General features: G+C 33.2%; 1 protein-coding gene across 1 annotated transcript; it reads left to right on the forward strand.

Annotated features, from left to right (window-relative positions):
- Positions 1-14,277: 14,277 nt before the first annotated feature.
- Positions 14,278-15,839, forward strand: LOC132048713 (uncharacterized). Its single transcript, XM_059439409.1, has 3 exons — positions 14,278-15,169; positions 15,351-15,566; positions 15,646-15,839. The coding sequence occupies exons 1-3, from the start codon at positions 14,278-14,280 to the stop codon at positions 15,837-15,839; spliced, it is 1,302 nt and encodes a 433-aa protein (XP_059295392.1).
- Positions 15,840-20,309: the final 4,470 nt, after the last annotated feature.

Here is a 20,309-nt window from a genome sequence, read left to right on the forward strand (position 1 = left end):
AAAATGAGATGAAGATCTTGGTTAGAGATTGGTTTGAAATTTAAACGTTGTAGAATAGGACGAACTTCACGTGATTTGGTCAGATCCGACCAGAAAGAGATGGAAAAGGGACAAACATCTTTTAAAATGAGGATGGACTTTTCATACCTTTTCGTGAATATAGATCCATGCTGACCGTAAAGATCAATTTTTCTACAAAAAATGGTATGGTCAAAGCACTGCCATGACTGTGTAAAGATTGGAATTTTGTGTAGAATAGGAAATAGGGGAAGAAGATAGGATACGGCTGTTTGAGATAGAAATTTAGGTTTAGAAAAGTGAGCTTAAGGAGTTACGAATTGGGCTTATTTAGCTAGTTGGGCTGATGGAGTTTGGGCTGAGTTTTGGGTGTAAAATATGGGTTGTTGTGGTCCGAATTTTGGGCCATCTGAAAGAGTGACAAATTGGTTTGGGCTCATCCTTATTGGACCAATTTGGATGTATTTTAGCACAAGCAAGGGCGGTATATGTGGTCTTAATTAACTGAGCTTTGACCCAACTTCATTAGCTCTTCCCTTCTTCAAATTGACTTCTTTCGAGCTTCTAATTTAATAACTAGTACAATATATTACGTGATGAGAATTCGTAATTAATATGTAGAAAATAAAGTACTAATATCACAAACGTATCGATAATGATTTAGTGTATAAAATATCAACTTATAGCTAATTTAATAACTAAGAAAATAAAGTAATGACGGTCAATTACTAAAAAGAAGTGTAAAATAATAAAAATATAATTATGAGTTAGTAATTCTAAAAATACTGACAATGATTAAAAAAAAGGATAATTATTATAATACTAGAGAATAGTAGCGAAAATAAGGTAATTATTAATTTAGAAGCTTGGAAAGTGAATCGGAAGAAAAGAGGGTCAAAATTGGGCGTTAACATGCATGTTTCTTGGTTATGCTTCTGAGTCTAAAGGATATTGCTTGTGGTGTCCTAGCTCTAAGAAAATTATTCAGAATCGGGATGTAACTTTTAATGAGGCCGTCATGTTATCTTCTCTCTCGGGAAAGAATCATTAAAGTTTCCTACGGGTAATGATGATATGAAAGATGCCAGTGAGAAAGTGGAGGTAGAAATGAGCCATGAAGCTCACGAAGTTGGGTCTGTTTATTCTACAGTTCCTCAGGCTAGCAATAAGGCTCCTATTGATGAGCCACTAGTACCACACGTCCTGTCGAGCCACAAGTGGAGGATGATCATGTTATTGCTTGTGATAGGCCGAGATGAGTTATAAAAAATCCCGTTCGATATGCTGACACTGATGATGATGGGATTATTGCTTATGCTCTTGCAGTTGCACAAGAAACACCCGAAGGAGTTAATCCTTCTACTTACTCTGAGACAATTTCTTGTCCTAATTCCTCAAATTGGTTAGTGGCTATGCAAGAAGAGATGGAAAGCTTGCACAAAAATAATACATGGGAGTTATGTGAGCTGCTCAAAGGTCGTCGTGCATTGACTGCAAAATGGATCTACAAACTAAAAAATGGTATTCCCTTGGTTGAAAAAGCAAGATGGAAAGCTCGCTTGGTGATTCATGGTTGCCACCAAAGGGAAGGCATTAACTTTAATGAAGATTTCTCTCCTATTGTTCGTCATACCTCCATTAGAGTGTTACTTGCTATTATTGCTCTTTTTGACTTGGAGTTGGAGCAACTTGATGTTAAAACTACCTTTCTTAATGGAGAGTTAGAAGAAGAACTTTATATGAAGCAACCCGATGGTTTTGTTGTTCCTGGCAAGGAACAATTTGTTTGTCGGTTGAAAAGATCCTTAAACAAGCTCCAAGACAATGGTACAAAAGGTTTGATTCCTTTATGATTGGGCAAGACTACACAAATAGTAAGTATGATAATTATGTGTATTTTCGACAATCTTCTAGTGGTTCCTTCGTTTACTTGTTGTTATATGTTGATGATATGTTGATTGCTTCTAAAGACAAGTCTTTGATCAACAAGTTAAAATCTCAACTTAATTATGAGTTTGAGATGAAGGACCTTAGTGCAGCTAAGAAGATTCTAGGTATGGAGATTCACAGGGAACGAAAAGTTGGGAAGCTTTACCTGTCTCAGAGGAAGTATTTTGAGAAAGTCCTCGATAGGTTTAATATGTTTGATTGTAAACCCGTTTCTACACCGTTTGCTGCTCATTTCAAACTATCTGCTAACTCTTATGACATTGAGAGGATGTCTACTATCCCGTATGCCAGTGCTGTTGGTAGTCTTATGTATGCTATGGTTTCCACTAGACCTGATTTAGCTTTTGCAGTAAGCACGGTGAGCTGATACATGCATAATCCTGGAAAGGACCATTGAAATATGTGAAGTGGATTTTTCATTATGTGAAAGGGTCCGTGGTTGGTTTGGTATTTGATAGAGCCAAGGCATCGTCTTATAATGTTATTGGGTTCGTTGATTCTGATTATGTTGGTGATCTCGATCGTAGGAGCTCTATTTCTGGTTACATTTTTTCACTGTGCTCTGGTGCTATTTCTTGGAAAGCATAATTACAGTCTATTGCAGCCTTTCTTCTACCGAAGCTGAGTATTTCGCTGCAACTGAAGGTGTTAAAGAAGCTACATAGTTGCGAGGTCTTTTTATTGATCTTGGTGTTCAACAGGGTACTGCCGTTGTATTTTCTGATAGCCAGATGCTGCTCACCTTACCAAGGCCGATTCTCATCGCTCGAAGACAAAGCATATTAGAGTTAAATACCACTTTATCAGAGATACTATTGCTGCAGGGGAGATTGTGGTAAAGAAAGTTCACACGTCAGAGAATCCCGCAGATATGTTAACCAAGCCGCTTGCTATCACTAAGTTTAAGCATTGCTTAGACTTAATTAGTTAGTGTTCTTCATGCTTAAATTGCCCTTCGGGGCTTTATGGGGTGACGAGTGTTGATGTTGATGTATTTTGGTCCAATGTGGAGATTCTTAGAATATGTCCCAAAAGGATTTCGCGAAATTGTCCCATTCCAACTGGAATTTTGAACGTCTTCAACCCCTATTTAAAGGAGATTTTCGGCCAGAACATCAAAAAAAGAAAAAAAGAACAACTATAAAGACTACACACAAGGCTATATTCCACACTTAGTTAGAGAGAGTTTTCATTGAAAGATTGTAATCTTTCGTTTCCTTTGATCTCGTTGTGTTTGGACACCCTATTGAGATCGTTTTGTACTCCTCACCTTATAGTTGATTTCTTTACGCTTCGCGCCCCATGGTTTTTCCCGTCTTGGGTTTCCACGTAAATCTTGTGTTCATTACATTTTGTTGCTTTTTTGCATTATTGTTTTTGTGTTGGTGCATCCTAATCAGTTCCGCTGCATCGCTCGTTTAATTCTTAACAAAATTGCAGTAGACCTTCAGTCATAGCTTCATTAACTTTGTTCGCATTGATAGGTAAAGTTGTGTAGATGATCTAATGCCTTGGCCCACTCTGTCTATTTGAATGCAGGGGTATTTAGTAGTAACTGAATTGGTTCATGGTTTTTTTTATTTACAGTGGTGAAAAAGATGTGTGCATATGGAGTTGTGTTGTTTGGGTATAAGAATTGCTAAACATTTCAATGCATAAACAGAAAAGAGCCAAGAGTTGATGTGTTTCACGGAGCTGGAAGTCAATTTAGAGGGCATAACCATTTTAGAGCCCTTTATATGTCAAATACAATATCTGGGATTTGGGACAAGACTAATGATAATTATGTTTTCCTTACAAGGTCTATGAGAAGGCAATACCACAAGGTCTTGGAATACCTTGGGTATAACAATTGCTAGGAGTAGGCATATTCCTATCAAATTGTTAATATTAATATGTCAATTATCTTTCAGGGATTTATAAACTTCCGTAAAATCCAAAATGAGGAAATGATATCTTTTAATTATGTTATCTCATTTATGACTCCATCTGCAACATTATTAGATAGTCTGTTATCGTATCTCATTTCGCTTAAGTGATCATGTAAACCGAGTAGATATTTAATGCAAGTTGAAGTGTTATATTTTTTTTCCTGGAAAAGTTGAAGTGTTAGTTTTTTTTGTTTTTGTTTTTTTTGTTTTTTTTTTTGGTTTGCAACTAGGTTCCATTCTCTGTTGCTAATGAGACTTTAGAAAAAACTGCAAACAAAAGCCATAAGAACATTCTACCTTTAGCTGCTACAAGTAATACAACGTAGCACTCTACAATTAATAGAGCTCCCACTCTTGTAGCCATATAAATTGGATAAAATGGGTCAACCCCGTATTTTAACTGACCCAACTCGCTCATTTACCACCGCACCGGTAAATACTTATCCACACCGGGTGTTTATACCAAATTCATGTAATGTTATTGTATATTCACACATGACATGTTTATTGATTTGGTGTAAATACCCGGTGTGGGTAAGTTTTTACCCACCACTACTCACATGTAAAGATTGATTAAAGTGGGTAAAATTTTCTTTTTTCTTTTAGTAAAGGAGAAGTAAATGAATAATTTTGTTTTTGTTGAACAAAATTATTGATGATGCTTGACTGAAGAAGTACAATTAAACATGGTGGATATAGAAATTTATATGGTGATTTAAAGATTAATTAAATCACAGAAGGAAAAAGCTTCATAATTTATGACTGTAATCAACAAAAAAGTTCTATTATATATGTTTTCATTGTTAATAATTGTTACTTTCACCTAAGAATATGTTGTGTTAACAAATGGTTGTATATGTAAAGTTATTATGTATATATCGTTAGTCTTAATATCATTTCTCCTTTCATAGTACTTTTTGTGAAACCGGTTATATACAAAGTGTTGGAGCTAATAGGAAAAAACATTAAAACGTACCACAATATATTCAAATTATAAACAAGTTTCTAAAAGTTCATTTATTTATTTTTATGACCGCGCGAAGCGCCACAAATTCACTAGTTTAGTATAATTCATCACATATATTCTAATTATAGTAGTACTATAAGAATTGAGTAGTGGTTGACTTGAATATGAACTAGTCGGACATGGTTTTACTACATTTGGACTTGTTAGTTTTTAAGATGATTACCTTGTGAGAATACTTTTTATTTAGACGTAGTTTTACTATGTTCAGACTTGTTAATTCTCAGACCTTAATGCTTGTGTTGCTAAAATTTCCTTGATAATAGTTCATTTACTTGTGTGAGAATGAGAAATTTTTAATGTAATTTGAATACTTTATTTTATGTTCATTTTTGTAAGAAGTAGAAGAAAAAGAAGCTCAACTTAAAATTGAAGGATAAGATGATGACTGAATAATAATAATAATTGATTGTCACTTCATTAGGACAAAATAATGTTCAACTATTTTCTTGTTACTAGAAACAAAATCACTGTAGGAACTATCTGCCAATTTCCCTAAGAAATAAACTATTTTCTGCAATTTGACACCGATCACAAACGCTGCACTACTACAGGTATGGAAGCTGTAGTGTTTAAGAAATTAAAAAACATTTTCCCTAACACACCCTAAGGGTTGTAAATAAAACTACGGAAAAGGGTAAAAAATGCCCTTAACGTATTAGAAATGGTTCAAAAATGTCCTCATTCCATGTATTAGATCAAATTTGCCCCTACTTCCACCTATTTGGATAAAAAATATGCTTACCATTAAATTTAAGTCTAAAATTACCCCTCCTTTTAACAAAAGCTGATGTGGAATATATGAATTTTTAAATTAAAATTTGTAACATTATTCTTATTTATCCACATGTAATTAGATATGAAAAGCTGATGTGGGAATATATAATACACATGCATCAAAATATCTAAAATTATCCTCCTTTAACATGAAATTTTAAAGCTGATGTGGAATATATGAATTTTCTGGATCTTTCCAACACAAGATATCATGAGATTGATCAGTAACCAAACTATGATAGCACACTTGCTGGTGCAAATTGGCACTTGTCTCTCTCCCAGTTTCCTGAATTTCTCTGTTCCTATGAAGTAGAATCTTCAAACTATAGAAATAATCACATAAAGTAGTGAAAATCTTCTTACACTATCAGCTGATCAGGTCATTTAAAAGGTACATAATAATTAAAAAGTAGACATTCTGTAGTAGATTAAATTGTAGTGATAGTGTAAATTTTTCATTATATTGTTGGATGAAAGGAAGACGTGTTGGGTCCTTTAAATTGACTTTGGATTAATTGGTTGGATTTGAGTCTATTTACATGTGGACCAATAAAAATAATGCCACATATTTAATTAAAAAAATTCATATATTCTTTTGTGAAAAGGAGGGGTGATTTTATACTTAAATTTAACATTAAGGGCATTTTTTTATCCAAATAGGTGGAAGGAGGGAAAATTTGATCCAATACATGGAAGGGGAGCATCTTTGAGCCATTTCTAATATGTTAAGGGCATTTTTATCCTTTTCCGATAAAACTACAACTCAAATATTTGAGGTGAGAAAAACTCAGTTAAGAGTTGGTATTTGAATGTATATGTATGTAGTAACTAGTAAATTGACCAGCGCTTCGCGCAGTTGTTACAACCTCATTAAACTTATTTGTTACAACCTCATTAAACTTATAAAATGACGTTTTTTTAATACTTGAATACTAAGAAAAAAAAATCATTTTTGACCCTTTCTTCACAATTGTCTATTTTTGATGTATTCAAATATTTTTGACCTGTTCTCTGCTCAATTGTATAGTTTTAATGTATTCAAATATTTTAAACAAAACTCATGAGAGCTTTAGTTGTAAGTATACTATCTGTAATTTCTATTGTTTCGAGAAAAATTACAGAAATATTGTTTTATTTTATTTCAATCTTTTACATAATTGTTAAAACTGCATGTTATCTTCTAAATATTATATTTTAATTCCTCATACAATTAATGCTTTAAAAACAAATTAATAGTCTAAGCGAGTACACTTATTGACATACATAATATTCTTTAATTTAATGAAATACATATGTAATTTTTTCTTAAAAGGTTAAATTTTTCTATTTTATAGCTCTCATATTTAACGTGGCAAACAAAATAAGAATGGAGAAACCATGATGTGTCAATTTTCCCAACAAACTACATACAATTTGTTGAAGAAAAAAAAACTATCAATCCGTAAGATGTATGCATTGAACTCCGTAAAGTGATACATTTCTGCCTCTCACTACTAAAAAAAAGGGGAAAAACTGACGGACAAAAACTGATAGATTCCATTAGTTTTTCGATAATTATTAAAAAAAATTCTAAAAAGAAAACTAACGTATTTTTATCAGTTATTAAAATTATTTTTTTCTAAAATAAACAGAAGATAGACCTCAATTTTTTTGAACTATTATAACAAAACCGACGGAGACTCCGTCAATTTTTAGAGAGCAAAACTGCAGTTTAAGAGTATAAATTAAAACAATGGAAGTATTTGATCAAAGTGTGGTCTAGTGATAGAGTTATTCAATGCGATGGTACATACTTGAGTTTCATTCCAAGTTGTTATATTTAATTATTATAAAATCGACGGACTCGGTCAGCTTGTTTTAAAATTTTTATGCCAGTTTTTCAATAAAATCAAATCTTTTTATTTTATTTTACATAACTGACACAGATCGTCGATTACGGAGTGCATCAATTTTGTAAAAACAGCCATTTTTGGGCCATTTTTAGCACTTTCCCTTGTTTTCACCTAGACTTAATAATTTAATGACGACCCATAATCCGTCGATTTTTGAAAAACCAACAGAATCCATCGCTTTTGGGCCATTTTTTAGTAGTGTCTTTCCCTTGTTTTCATAAGGGACTCAAGAATATAATGATATCTTAATAATTTAATTATGAAGTAAGGTTTATTGAGAATGTCGCTGAGTAGCGTCTTAAATGCTTGTCTAATATATTATGTATACAAAAATGCCATATGTGTGGCTCGAAATTTGAGTGCCTGAGTTGAAATATTGAAACTTATTATGCATGTGATCTTAGTGCTCAGGATTTGACTTAATTATCTCACTATAGGTTTTATCCTTCAATAGACTCCTTCCTTTTTTTTTTAATTTATTTATCTCGATATAATTTTTATCCTTCAATATTTCCAAGGGATTAATTTTTTTGTTCCAAAGGTAAAGAGTAAACAATGAAAGTGAGGCTAATAGAATGTGAGGAAATGTATGAACGGAAGCGTTAATAGAATGTCACGATATGTACTATTGGGATCGATATAATAATTTTTTCAATTATTACCTTGAAGCTAAAATTCAACACAAACTTTTATAAAAAGGCAGTTCGGTGCACTAAGCTCCCGCTAACAAACTTTTATAAAAATACTTCTTTTTTTGGGTCAAATTTTATAAAAATACTTTAATAGCATGACATAAGAGCATTTTCTATAGTATGAAAAGTCATAGTTTAAAAAAAGCTAAATTTAATGAAGTGCTAAGAAATGTAAACTATCATTATTTTGTGAAGAAATGCTAAGTGTTGTGTGTTAGCATTGTATGATACTTGTAGAAACACCACTTAATATAAAACGGAGGGAATATTTTATAAAATATTTATAATATTATCTTATTATTGATATCGCAAACATTTAACTATAGATTAACATGATTATGCTCAAACTGCACAACAGTAAAGGAAAAATGGCATGTTGGGCTGGGATGGGGTATAAAATTGTGTTGGGAAGGGTGTGCTGACAGAGAATGACATAAGCAAAGGTCATTTTAGTCGAACCATTCAAAAATATGTTCAACAACTATAGTAAGATTCCTTTAAGCCCAATCACATTGTTTCATTTTGACTGGAAAGACTGAAATGCCCCTAAAAAGCTAAGCAAGCATGTTCGAAAGCTCGTGCTCTGCACGGGTGATAAGTTAGTATTTTATCAACTTATCTCTTCTTTAAACTTAGATTTTTGCTATGTTTGATTGAAAAAAAAAAGTGCATTTAATGTCGTTTACTCCTATTTTATAGGTTTATGTGATTTAGAAGAGATCGAAAAAGAAACGAAGTGAAAACAAGTCAAAAGAGGCCAAATTGAAGAAAACGAAAAAAGTTGCTAAAAGTGCAAAAACGGTCAGATTTGTAAATCTGAAAACTGGGGCTGTTTTGGAGATATTTTGATTGGAAAATTGTGCAACTATAAAAGGAAGACTTAGGAGAAATTATATTTCATCTTTGGCCATATTTCCAAGCCTCGAAAGCTAGAGTTCTTCAATCAACACTTTGGAAGAGAAGATTAGAGCACTTTAATGAGCAAACTCTTAACCCTTTCTTCAATTCCTTGTTATGTATTATTAAGTGTTTTGCATTTTATTCTCTCACTTGAATCTTGTTTATGAGAATATTCATTATCGAGCGTTGAATTAAATCTCTTGTTTTGCTTATGTATGAACGATTTTTATTGCTAATGAAGTGGGTCTTTGTTTCTTTAATTAATCTTATTTTTTAATGCTTCTTAAGGGATTAGCTAACCTAGGACCCACCCATTTACTTCGATTTGAGCTCGGAAGAGGAAAATTGAGGTTAATTAACAAGAATTTGGGGCTTTAAACCTCATCTAATAACTTGAGCTAGAAATAGGATAGTTAACTTGAGGTTAAATTGATTGTGCCTATTATCACACTCTAAGGCTTGGAAAAGCTTAGAGTGAAATTCATTGATTTGGTTGGAAGACTTTCAATGAGATTTTAGAAATCATTATCTATTAACACAAACTCGTCCTTAGTTATAAAATACGTCGGATCGTTACTTGAGAGTTGCTTGTATCCATGCTTGTGGCATTTGATCATTTTACTTGCTTTCTAGTTAGTTTTATATTTGTTAGTCTTTAAATAAAAACTCTATTGAAAAAAGTATTTGGCTTAGCGTAGTTAGTGATAGATCCTTAACTTTCTTAATTGCCTTTATATTGTTCCCTGTGAATTCGACCCCGACTCATAATTAGGTAAAATTATATTACATACGATCGTATGCACTTTTGGAGTTGTAAGTAGAAGATGATTTTTCGTGCTAGAACTCAGGAGCTTGAAGTTGGAACTTTTGGGCAGCCAAAACTGACTTTAATTCAAGGAGAAGCAGCGACCTGGCAATATCCCAGACGCATTTTTGAGGGAGTCTCTCCTAACTTTTGCTTTAATCATACAGTTACATCGAGGACAATGCAACATTTTAAGTTTGTGGAGGCTTTATTTTGATAGATATTTTTGTGATGGGATGTGATATGTCACAATGCATGATAATTTGGTAGATTGATTTTTTTTTTTTTTGCACTCTTATATTAGTAAGATAAGATATGCTAGTTTTTGTTTGTTTGTGTATGCTCATGTTTTATCGTGTATTAGCAATATCCTTGGCTTTTCTTTATCGTGGTTCTTTTCCCCAGGATGTTAATGTCTTTTGAACCCGGTGTTTTTAAGTAGTTTTAAGTCGACTTGTCCCTATGATAGAGAAAATAACATATTTTGTTACTATATGCAATAATATTTTTCATTTGCTATATTTTAAGAGAGTTCGTTAGGTACCATAAAGTCAAAATGTACATTGTAAAAGAAAGACACGGAAAAATGTTCAATACTTTTTTCTAAAATATGTCCAAATAAGCTTATTTAGGATTATCCTTTTACTCATAGAAACATACCGGGCAGTTTAGGTTTTTCTCTTTTTCCTTTAAAATAAATGTGGAGAATAAATTGTTAATGTTTTTCTAGTGAACTCTATTTAAAAAAAAAAAAAAAAAAAAAAGATACCACAATTTTTATGTCCATATGTCTAGTTAGAATTTCAAATAATAACATATTTTGTGTGGATTATTTTGTTATTTTATTTATTAACCATTGTTAATTTTAAATGAAAATTTTTAAGTCTTAAACATTTGTAAAAAAGGAAAAAGAGAGAAGCAAAGAACAAAGGAGTGAAAACTCTACTGAAAGCTTTGTGTGTGTACATATGAAATAAACTGAGAAGGAAGGGCAAAAAACTGTGATAACGTCTAATTCACTCCTCAAAGAGAAAGTGTACACAGTCCTATGCAATATAATTTATCCAACTATGAGTTGGGGTCGATCCCACAGGGAACAATATAATAGACGATTTGAACAAATAAGGAATTATCACCAACTACGCTAAGCCAAACACTTTTTCAATATTTGATTTTTGTTTTAACAACTAACAAAGATAAAATTAACTAGAAAGTGGGTAAAATGATCAATGGCCACAAGTATGGATACAAAGGAAATTACGCTCAAGTAACGATCCAATGTATTTCATGATTTTACAACTAGGAGTGAATTTATGCTAATTCGATAATGATCTGTAAAATCTCATCAAAAGTCTCTCGACCAAATCAATGAATTTCACTCTAAGCTTTCTCAAGCCTTAGAGTGTGATATTAAGCACAATCAATATAATCTCAAGTAACTTTTCTATCTCTAGCTCAAGTTATTAGATAAGTTTTAAAGCCCAAAATTCTTGTTAATTAATCTTTCCTAACCTCAATCTTCCTCTCTCGAGCTTAAATCGAAGAAAATGAGCGGGTCTTAGGGTTAACTAATCCCTTAAGAAACATTAAAGAACAAGATTAATTAAAACAACAAAGACCCACTTCAATAGAAATAAAATCATTCAATACATAAGCATAACAAGAGATTTCATCCAACTGTACAAATGAATTTTTCATAAACAAGATTAAAGTGATGGAATAAAATTCTACACACTTAGATATACAATACAAAGTAAGGAATTGAAGAAAAGGTTAAGAAACTTATCATTAAAGTACTCCAATCTTCTCCTCCAATGGCGTGGTTGATGAACCCTAGCTCTCCAAGACTTGTATGAAATGGCCAAAGATGAAAAATAATGCCTTCAAGTCTTGCTTTTGTAGTCCCAAAATTTTCCCACTCAAAATTAGGCCAAAACAGCCCCTGATTTTCGATTTTTGCAAATCTGTCTCGTTTTTGCATAGCTGTCCCCTTTTTGCAAAACTGTCCACTTTTTGTCATTTCTTCAATTTGGCCTCTTTTTGACTTTATTTTTCACTTGGTTTCTTCCAAAGCTCGTCTCAATCATATGAACCTATAAAATGGAAGTAAACGACATTAAATGCACTATTTTCTCAATCAAAACATAGCAATAATCTAAGATTAAAGAAGAAATAAGTTGGTAAATACCAACTTATCAAACCCCCAAACTTAAACTATTGTTTGTTCTCAAGCAAATCAAATCATACAATTTCCTTCAAAGGATTCCATTCAAAAGTGCACCAACATCATACCAAGTTAAAAAGTCTACTTTAAGCACAAACACATGACTTTGATTGGTACCACTAATTAATCCAAAACATATGAATCACCAACTTCTTCTCAAAAACTTCATTTTCATTTCAAGTGCTCAAACACCAAGTTAATCAAAGTAACAATCAAGTCATGGCACTAAAGCTTCAAAATTTGCCTCATTATCACAAATCAACTGTATTTGTTCATTCCTCTCAATTGGAAAATGGAACAAATTCACAACTTAAATTCTCATGTGCCCTCACACTCAAAAGAGAATCCCAACTCGCAAAATATAATTTAAAACACAAATGAGATATCAAATGGAAAGAATTAACTCTCTCTCACAAAGATGTTCAAATGCACACAAGTAGTACAATAAGCTTGCCCTTCATGTATTCCTCAACTAATGTAGACACACTTGATTCCAAATCAATTAAGACTTAAAGGGTTGTAATCAGGGGCGGATCTACAATGGCGGGTGTGGGTTCTCAGGAACCCACATCCGCTAATGTAGGTCCTATTATTATATTAAAAATTATAGTCAAGTATAACAATTATCAGTTTGGAACCCACAACTGTATAGCTGATGGCTCACTGGCAAACAAGCGAGACCTGAAGGGAATTTTGTCCCGCTGTACGCGGGATCGATTCCTAGTGGACTCACATTTTTTAATTCAAATTTACTTCTCCTTTTTTTTTTTCCAGCAAAAGGTAACCCCACCTTTTTTTTTCCTTTTCCAGAAAACAAGTTTCTTCTTTTTTCTTTTCCAATTTCCAGAACATCTTTCTTCTTCTTTCTTTTTCAAAACACCTTTCTTCTTCTTCTTCTTCTTCTTCTTCTTCTTCTTCTTCTTTCTTTTTCAAAACACCTTTCTTCTTCTTCTTCTTCTTCTTCTTCTTCTTTCTTTTTCAGAAAAAACAAATTACAACGTTAACTAAAAAAATACCTAACCAATAAATTATTACTTTTACCAAAATCCCAATATTTCAAATCAAATATTAAACCAAAACAAATGATAAACAAGAAAGATAGGGTTAAAAAATAAAGTTTATTTCTCCAATCTCCATACCAAAGTCCAGAACCAAAGTGAGGCAAACATATTTCATCTTCAATCGCAACAAAGGCATAATACCAGTTCAGGTATTTCTTTCTCCAATTCTCCATACCTTTCTTATTGTACTAATTATTATTGCCATCTTTTTGTTCTAGCTATCTTCTTTTACTAAAAATTTAGCCTATTTCTCATTGAATCAAGTGTATCTGAGTGTTGCTCCATACCAGAAGTCCATAAATAGAGTTTAAATCATAGAGATTTGATAAACTCTATTCGGGGGTATTTGAGTGTTCTATCTAATTTGTGAAATTCCTAATGTTATATTTTCTTGCAAAGCTCATATTTGATGCTAGAATGTGATCTGAATTAAATTAATATTTTGTATTTAAACAGATTGAAATTGTGAAGTGAGAATCGATATGATCACAAAAATTTTCAAGCCTCAAACCACTTCAAATTCTTCTGCGCTAAGCTCTCCTCCATGTCCAGCTATTCACAACGTCGATGATGTCAATCCTTCTCGACCATCAGGTAAAGACAAGATGTTGGATTTGGGTCCTCTTGAATCCGATCCTGCTAAAAGAAAACAAACTTCAAATTATTCTCCTAATCTATGTGATAGAGTGAGGAGATATTACATTAACAAGGATCTGTGTAAACCTTGTGATCTTTTTGTTTTTCCAATAACATATTTTGGTGACAAACCGCGTTCTTTTCATTTTGATTAGTTTGACACTTCATATTCGGGATGGTTAGAATACAACATTTAAAAAGATACAGCTTTTTGCTTATGTTGTTACTTGTTTAAAAATGAGACGGGAGGACATGGAAAACAAGTAGGTGATCCTTTCATGGATGGTTTCGAAGTTGGAATAAGGGTTTAGAAAGACTTAATAAACATGTGGGTGAAGTGAATAGTGTTCATTATCGGTGTTTCAAGATGATGTTAGATTTAGATAATCAAGCACAATCTATTCTAACTTGTTTTGACAAGCAAAAGGAGGAAACTAAAAGCAAATATCGGGTTCGCTTGAATGCTTCGATTGATGTTGCAAGGTTTCTTTTAAAAGAAGGAATGTCTTTTCGAGGCCATGATGAAAGTGAAACTTCCGCAAGAAGAGAAAACTTTTTAGATCTCTTAAAGTGGTATGCGGATAAGAATGAAGATGCGAAACAAGTTGTGTTAGAAAATGCTCCACAAAATGACATCAGGATTTGTCCAATTATCCAAAAAGACATTGTGAGTTCTTGTGCAAAAGAAACAAACAAAGCAATTGAAGACTTAAATGGGGATTATTTTGGGATATTAGTTGATGAGTCCAAGGATGTCTCTCATAAAGAACAAATGGCTCTTATTCTGCGGTATGTCAACAAAGAGGGTAAACTAATTGAGCGATTCCTTAGTGTTGTTCATGTTAAAGATACATCTGCATGGTCGTTGCAAGATGCGATATATTCTTTACTTTTAGAACATAATTTGAGTTCATCTCAAATTCGGGGACAGGGTTATGATGGAGCTAGTAACATGCAACGAGAAATCAATGGTCTTAAAACTTTGATTATGAAAGATTCTCCTTCGGCATATTGCACACATTGCTTTGCTCATCAATTACAATTGACTCTTGTAGCTGTTGCAAAGAAGCATCATGAGGTAGATCAATTTTTTGATATTCTTGCTAATGTTTTAAATGTTATTGGAGGTTCTTTTAAGCGTAGGGCTATGCTTAGAGATGATCAAGCAGAAAAATTAAAGGAGCTACTAGTGCTCGGTGAAGTTCATACAGGAAGTGGATTGCATCAAGAACTTGGACTTCAAAGGGCAAGGGATACACGTTAGAGTTCTCATTTTAAGACGGTGTGTAACTTTATTAGTTTATTCTCCTCAATTATTCATGTACTTGGAGTTCTTGCTAAGGAGGGTTCAAATTATCAAGAGAGATCACTGGCAAAAAAGTTTAGTAGATGACATAAGATCTTATGAGTTTGTGTATACATTGCATTTGATGTTGAAAGTGTTGGCAATTACACATGATTTGAATATGGCCTTGCAAAGAAAAGATCAAGATATCGTAAGTGCGATGAATCTTGTTGGTTTCACAAAGAGACAATTGCAATCTATGAGAGAGTCTAAATGGGATTCTTTGGTAAAAGATGTCTCTTCATTTTGTGTCAAGCATGATATTGTGATCCCCGAAATGGATAAGAATTATGCTCTTGGAAAATCAAAGCGTAAGATCTTAAGTGTCAAATATTCTCATCATTTGCATGTAGAAAGTTTTTAATACTTTTATTGATTTGCAACTTGCAGAGCTTAACAATCATTTTGATGAAGTGAATACTGATCTACTTCTTGGTATGGCTAGTTTGAGTCCAGATAATTCTTTTGCAAATTATGATAAAGAGAGGATTATGAAACTTGCTACACATTATCGGGATGAGTTTAGTGTTTCCATGCTTGAGGATCTTAGTTTTAAGCTTGACAACTATATTGATTATGTGTGAGAAGTGAACAATGCTTTCTCTAACTTGAAAAGACTTGGAGATCTTTCAGAGACAATGGTTAAAACAAATTTGCACAAGACTTGGAGACTTGTTTATTTGATTGTGAAGTTGAGCTTAATATTACCTGTCGCTACTGCAACGATGGAAAGAGCTTTTTCTTCTATGAAGTATATTAAAAATGACTTGCGTAGCAGAATTGGTGATAAATTTTTGAATGATTGTTTGGTTTGTTATATAGAGAATGAGGTATTTGAAAGTGTACCTAATGAAGCAATCATTGATCGTTTTCAGAAGATGGTTGTTCGTCGAGTACAATTGTAATGATAATGTGATTAGCTACTTTTTATTTATATAAAGGATTTCAATTTTTTAGTATGTCTGGAAGCTATGATAGATCTTAGCTTTGTATTGTTTTGTAATGTCAATTGTTCAGTGTTAGTATAAGGGACTTGTTGTTCGATCTTGTGATTGTTGGATCTAGTTCTAGTTAGTTTTTTTGTTTTTTTCATTTATGCGGGACAAAGGCATTCTCCTCACAACATACGACATTGGTTACTTCTCTCATTTCTTTTTCCGGAATGCTGTGATTTACTTGTGGGACTACGATAGGTATGTTGTTGTTAATTTTTTTTTTTTGGGAACCCACAACCTTAAAATCTTGGATCCGCCTCTGGCTGTAATGTAGTCTTTTGGTTAAGCTAGGACACAATTTGGGTAAGAGTGACTCAAAACCTCCCCAAGCACTACAATTTGCAACAATTAAAGCACACTTCCTTCAACAACCTTTCCACCCTTCATTTTTCATTTCACCAACTAGTTTTCTCTTTATTCACAACTCCTTATTTTTCTTCATTTTTCATCTTTCTTACCCTTTTTTTTTTTTTCAAAAACCAAGGAAGGTTCTACAATTTTTTTTTCTCTATTTTTGATTTTTACGCTTTCACCTTTAAGCAACTTCCACATCACAACTTTTCCAACCATCACCCCCAAACTTAGGCTTTTAGCCTATGTTTACACTTTCAAAACACTTAGGGAGGTGGGATGCCACAAAATAGATCAATAAAGAACAAAAGGTTAAAGCTTGTAACATGGTTGCCAAAGAAAAGGTTAAATTCTCAAAAGGGGTTGACTAGGGAAAATATGCAAAGGTAGTAAATTTAAGGCAAAAACGATCCAAAGAAAGCCTAACATCATTTTTCAAATCAAGTTTAACCTAGAATTTCTCCTTGAAACACATTTCGGGCAAGTTCTAGACCACAAGTAATGCAAAAGAACTCACAAAAACCTCACCACAGATGGCACACGCAAACTCAACTGAAATATGTGTCCAAAAACCAATTGAAACAAATGAACTCAAAAAGTCACTCATAGCATAAAGAGACTAATGAGTGAAAGTAAGAGCCAAAGAGTCTAAAAGTCACAACAAGAATCCTTACTTCAATCTCTTTTTCTTTTTCAAAAATCAAGAATTCATACGCGAAGGTTTAAATAAGTTGGTACCAAGCAAGCCAAAAGTTAGCCAAGGGGCAAAAAATCACATCCCAACACCATTTTTACTCCTAAACTACCCAACTAAAAACGGAAATAAAATAATAAAAGTGACTAATCAATAACATGCCAAAAGATAGGAGGATAGGAGTTGACTGGTGCAACAGGGCTGGAATAAGGAGGATTGAAATTGAATGTGATTCAATGCTCCTTACTGAATGGATTTCTAACAAACATGATCCTCCATGGGACTTGTGGGATACCATAGTACACATTAAAGAGATGTTGGAAAATTTTGAGATCTGGACTATTCATCACTCTTTTAGAGGGGGTAATAAAGTTGCAGATCTATTGGCAAATTGGGGACTGCATTGTACTAGTCTTTTATATTTCGGATACGCAAGCCGTCCCAAGAGAAATTAGAGGGGCTATTAATGTTGATAGAATGTAACTTCCAGCTTTCAGAATGAAAACGCACAAGAATTCCTTCTGGATGGATAAACAAATGTATAGGCTCTATAATTTTGATGTACCTTGACAAGTATACTAGCTGGTATAGGAGAGATTTGAGATAATCTCTTAGCATATAGTTGATTTTTGTAAGCTTATGTGAAATCCTACATGATTAAAAGAATGGTGGTTATCCCATTCTAAGTAGGCACAGGGAGTTTAACTCCTCTGTTGTGTACTCTGCTAGTATATTATATAAATACATATGCTGCCATCCTTTGAGATGGGAGAGATTGATTAAAAAAAAAAAAATAACATGTCAAAAGAACGAAATTTGAGCAAGTTCCATTTATAATAACGTCTATCTACAGCCACACTAACAATCACAAAACAAGCCCGACAAGGGCACACAATATCTATACATAAGACAAAAGTCCGGCAAGGGCACAAATCTAGCATAACCAAAATATAATGTGCTACCACATGTCACCCCCAACTACAGACATTGCAGTGTCCTCACTACACATAATCAAAATAAAACAAAAAATAGTTTGAGGGACTCCTTGAAGTCTGCATCAGACTAGATTTTTTTTTTTAATAAGGGGAGACACAATGATAAAAAGTATGTCAATATACAATGAAATTAAGACGGGATTGAACACAAACCGTATATATACATAACCAATTTTGTCCCTCCTTTATTCCAATTTATTTCCTTGGGCTTTTAAATTAATTAAATCTAAATATTTTATTTTCGCTACTATTTTTTACTGCTATTAATATCATTACTTTCATCTTCACTATTTTCTATCAACAGTACTTTCATTACTTTATCACAAATTTTAAACGATTCGTCATCGTTTCATTTTCGGATTTTGTACTCGTTAAATTAATTATACTTTATTAAATCTTTACTTTTTACATACTAATTATTAATTGTTTTTATTGTACTAGTTGTTAAATTAGAAGCCTAAAAGGAATTAAATTGAAGGAAAAGAAGAGCCCATTTTCGGACCAATAAAACAGGCCCAATTCAAACCCATTACACATTATTACCCGGTCCAGCCCAATATCCACAATACCCGACCCGGCCCACCATATTTATTCAACTAAATCACTAAACCTAATCCCTTCAGCCGTCCCTCCTCTCTCATACGCCGCCTCTTTTCGTCTCTCTCTCTCCTGCGTCTCTTTCTCCTCTTCCTCTCTCATCTCCCTCATCTCTCTCCCCTTTTGAGCTAAAACCTACTTTTCCTTTCAACCATGGCAGATTGCCATGGCATTAGTTTCTCCTTGTCATCTCCTTTCTTCTCTCCCTTCCTATATTTCTAGCATAAAAATAAAACCCCTTTAACTTTAAACAGTTTTGCCTACCCATTTCCGCACGAGAAATCGTCTAAAGTTCCTCCAACGGTCGATTTCCAACAGTTTTGGCCAGATTTTGAAACTTTTAAACTCTTAAAATCCCGCTCAAAATTTCAGATCCAAAAACCCTAATTTTCATCCTATATATATACTAGCATCTTCGAGTTGAAAAGGGAATTCCTTCAGCCGTCGAAGAACAGAAAATACACGACCACCTTCTATAACATACTTTCTTTGTTTCGGGGACTTTAACCGTGACAAAGGTTTGATTTCATTGGCTGATAATCATAAGCAAATCATTCGAGTTCATTTTGTCGAGCTTCGGATCCGTTCGAGTTCGAGCGTAGATTCGAGACCCTCGACGTCCCATTTCACTGTACACAAAACAGGTCAGTGTAATTCCTTCCTACATTTAGTTTCGTTTCGATTTGGATGTGTATTCGTATTTTTTTGTTTGTGGGTTTATAGTGTTGTCAATGTCAAGTTGGGGGCTGTGTTAGGATTTGTTTGCTCGATGTCGCAAAATAGGAAGTCGAGTTCGTATCTTGATAATGATTGATGCTCAGTTCAATTTTCATTTTTAAAAAGCATTAATCAATAATGTTAAAAATTTGTTTTTAATCATACAAAAGCATGAAAATTTCGTTCTTCCATTTTCAAATTCGTCATGAATATTCCTTCATGAATGTGATTTAGCTGCATTCATATTAGAATGTTTAGACAATATTGTTTGCTTTCATATGATCAAATGTATACTGTCCAAAAATTATGTTATTGAATCTTCCATTCAAACTCGCGGTATCATTTCTTCGTTTGGTATTTCATCACTCTTAATTAGTTTGGGTTGGTCTGGAAGGTGAATCCCTTATCATCTTGAAAATCAATCTTGACCTTGCTTCTTCATTGAAAACCAACTCAAAACTACAATCCATGGCCCTTTGATATTAGCATCACATGCTTCATTTTTGGCTAATTCAACCTCCAATTTTGCGGATAGCAATTTCAATAAAGCTCCTGTTGACTTTGTCATACAACCATTGTTAGCTTTTCATACATGATTCAGATTCCATCTATTTTCGAGCATGAATGATGTTTTCAAATGTGTTGAGATAAGTGATCCACCATAAACTATCTAATTTGTTTAGAGCTTGAGTCATAATTATTAGA

Source organism: Lycium ferocissimum, chromosome 3 (assembly GCF_029784015.1).
Source record: "Lycium ferocissimum isolate CSIRO_LF1 chromosome 3, AGI_CSIRO_Lferr_CH_V1, whole genome shotgun sequence".
Taxonomy (NCBI): domain Eukaryota; kingdom Viridiplantae; phylum Streptophyta; class Magnoliopsida; order Solanales; family Solanaceae; genus Lycium; species Lycium ferocissimum.

Bases quoted from the DNA above. Each gene is read 5' to 3' on its own strand.
- LOC132048713 (XM_059439409.1), top strand. From the start codon at position 14,278: ATGATGTTAGATTTAGATAATCAAGCACAATCTATTCTAACTTGTTTT. The intron at 15,170-15,350 runs GTTAGAGTTCTC...TGATGTTGAAAG, and splicing joins TCAAAGGGCAAGGGATACAC to TGTTGGCAATTACACATGAT. The intron at 15,567-15,645 runs GTAAGATCTTAA...TGCAACTTGCAG, and splicing joins TGCTCTTGGAAAATCAAAGC to AGCTTAACAATCATTTTGAT.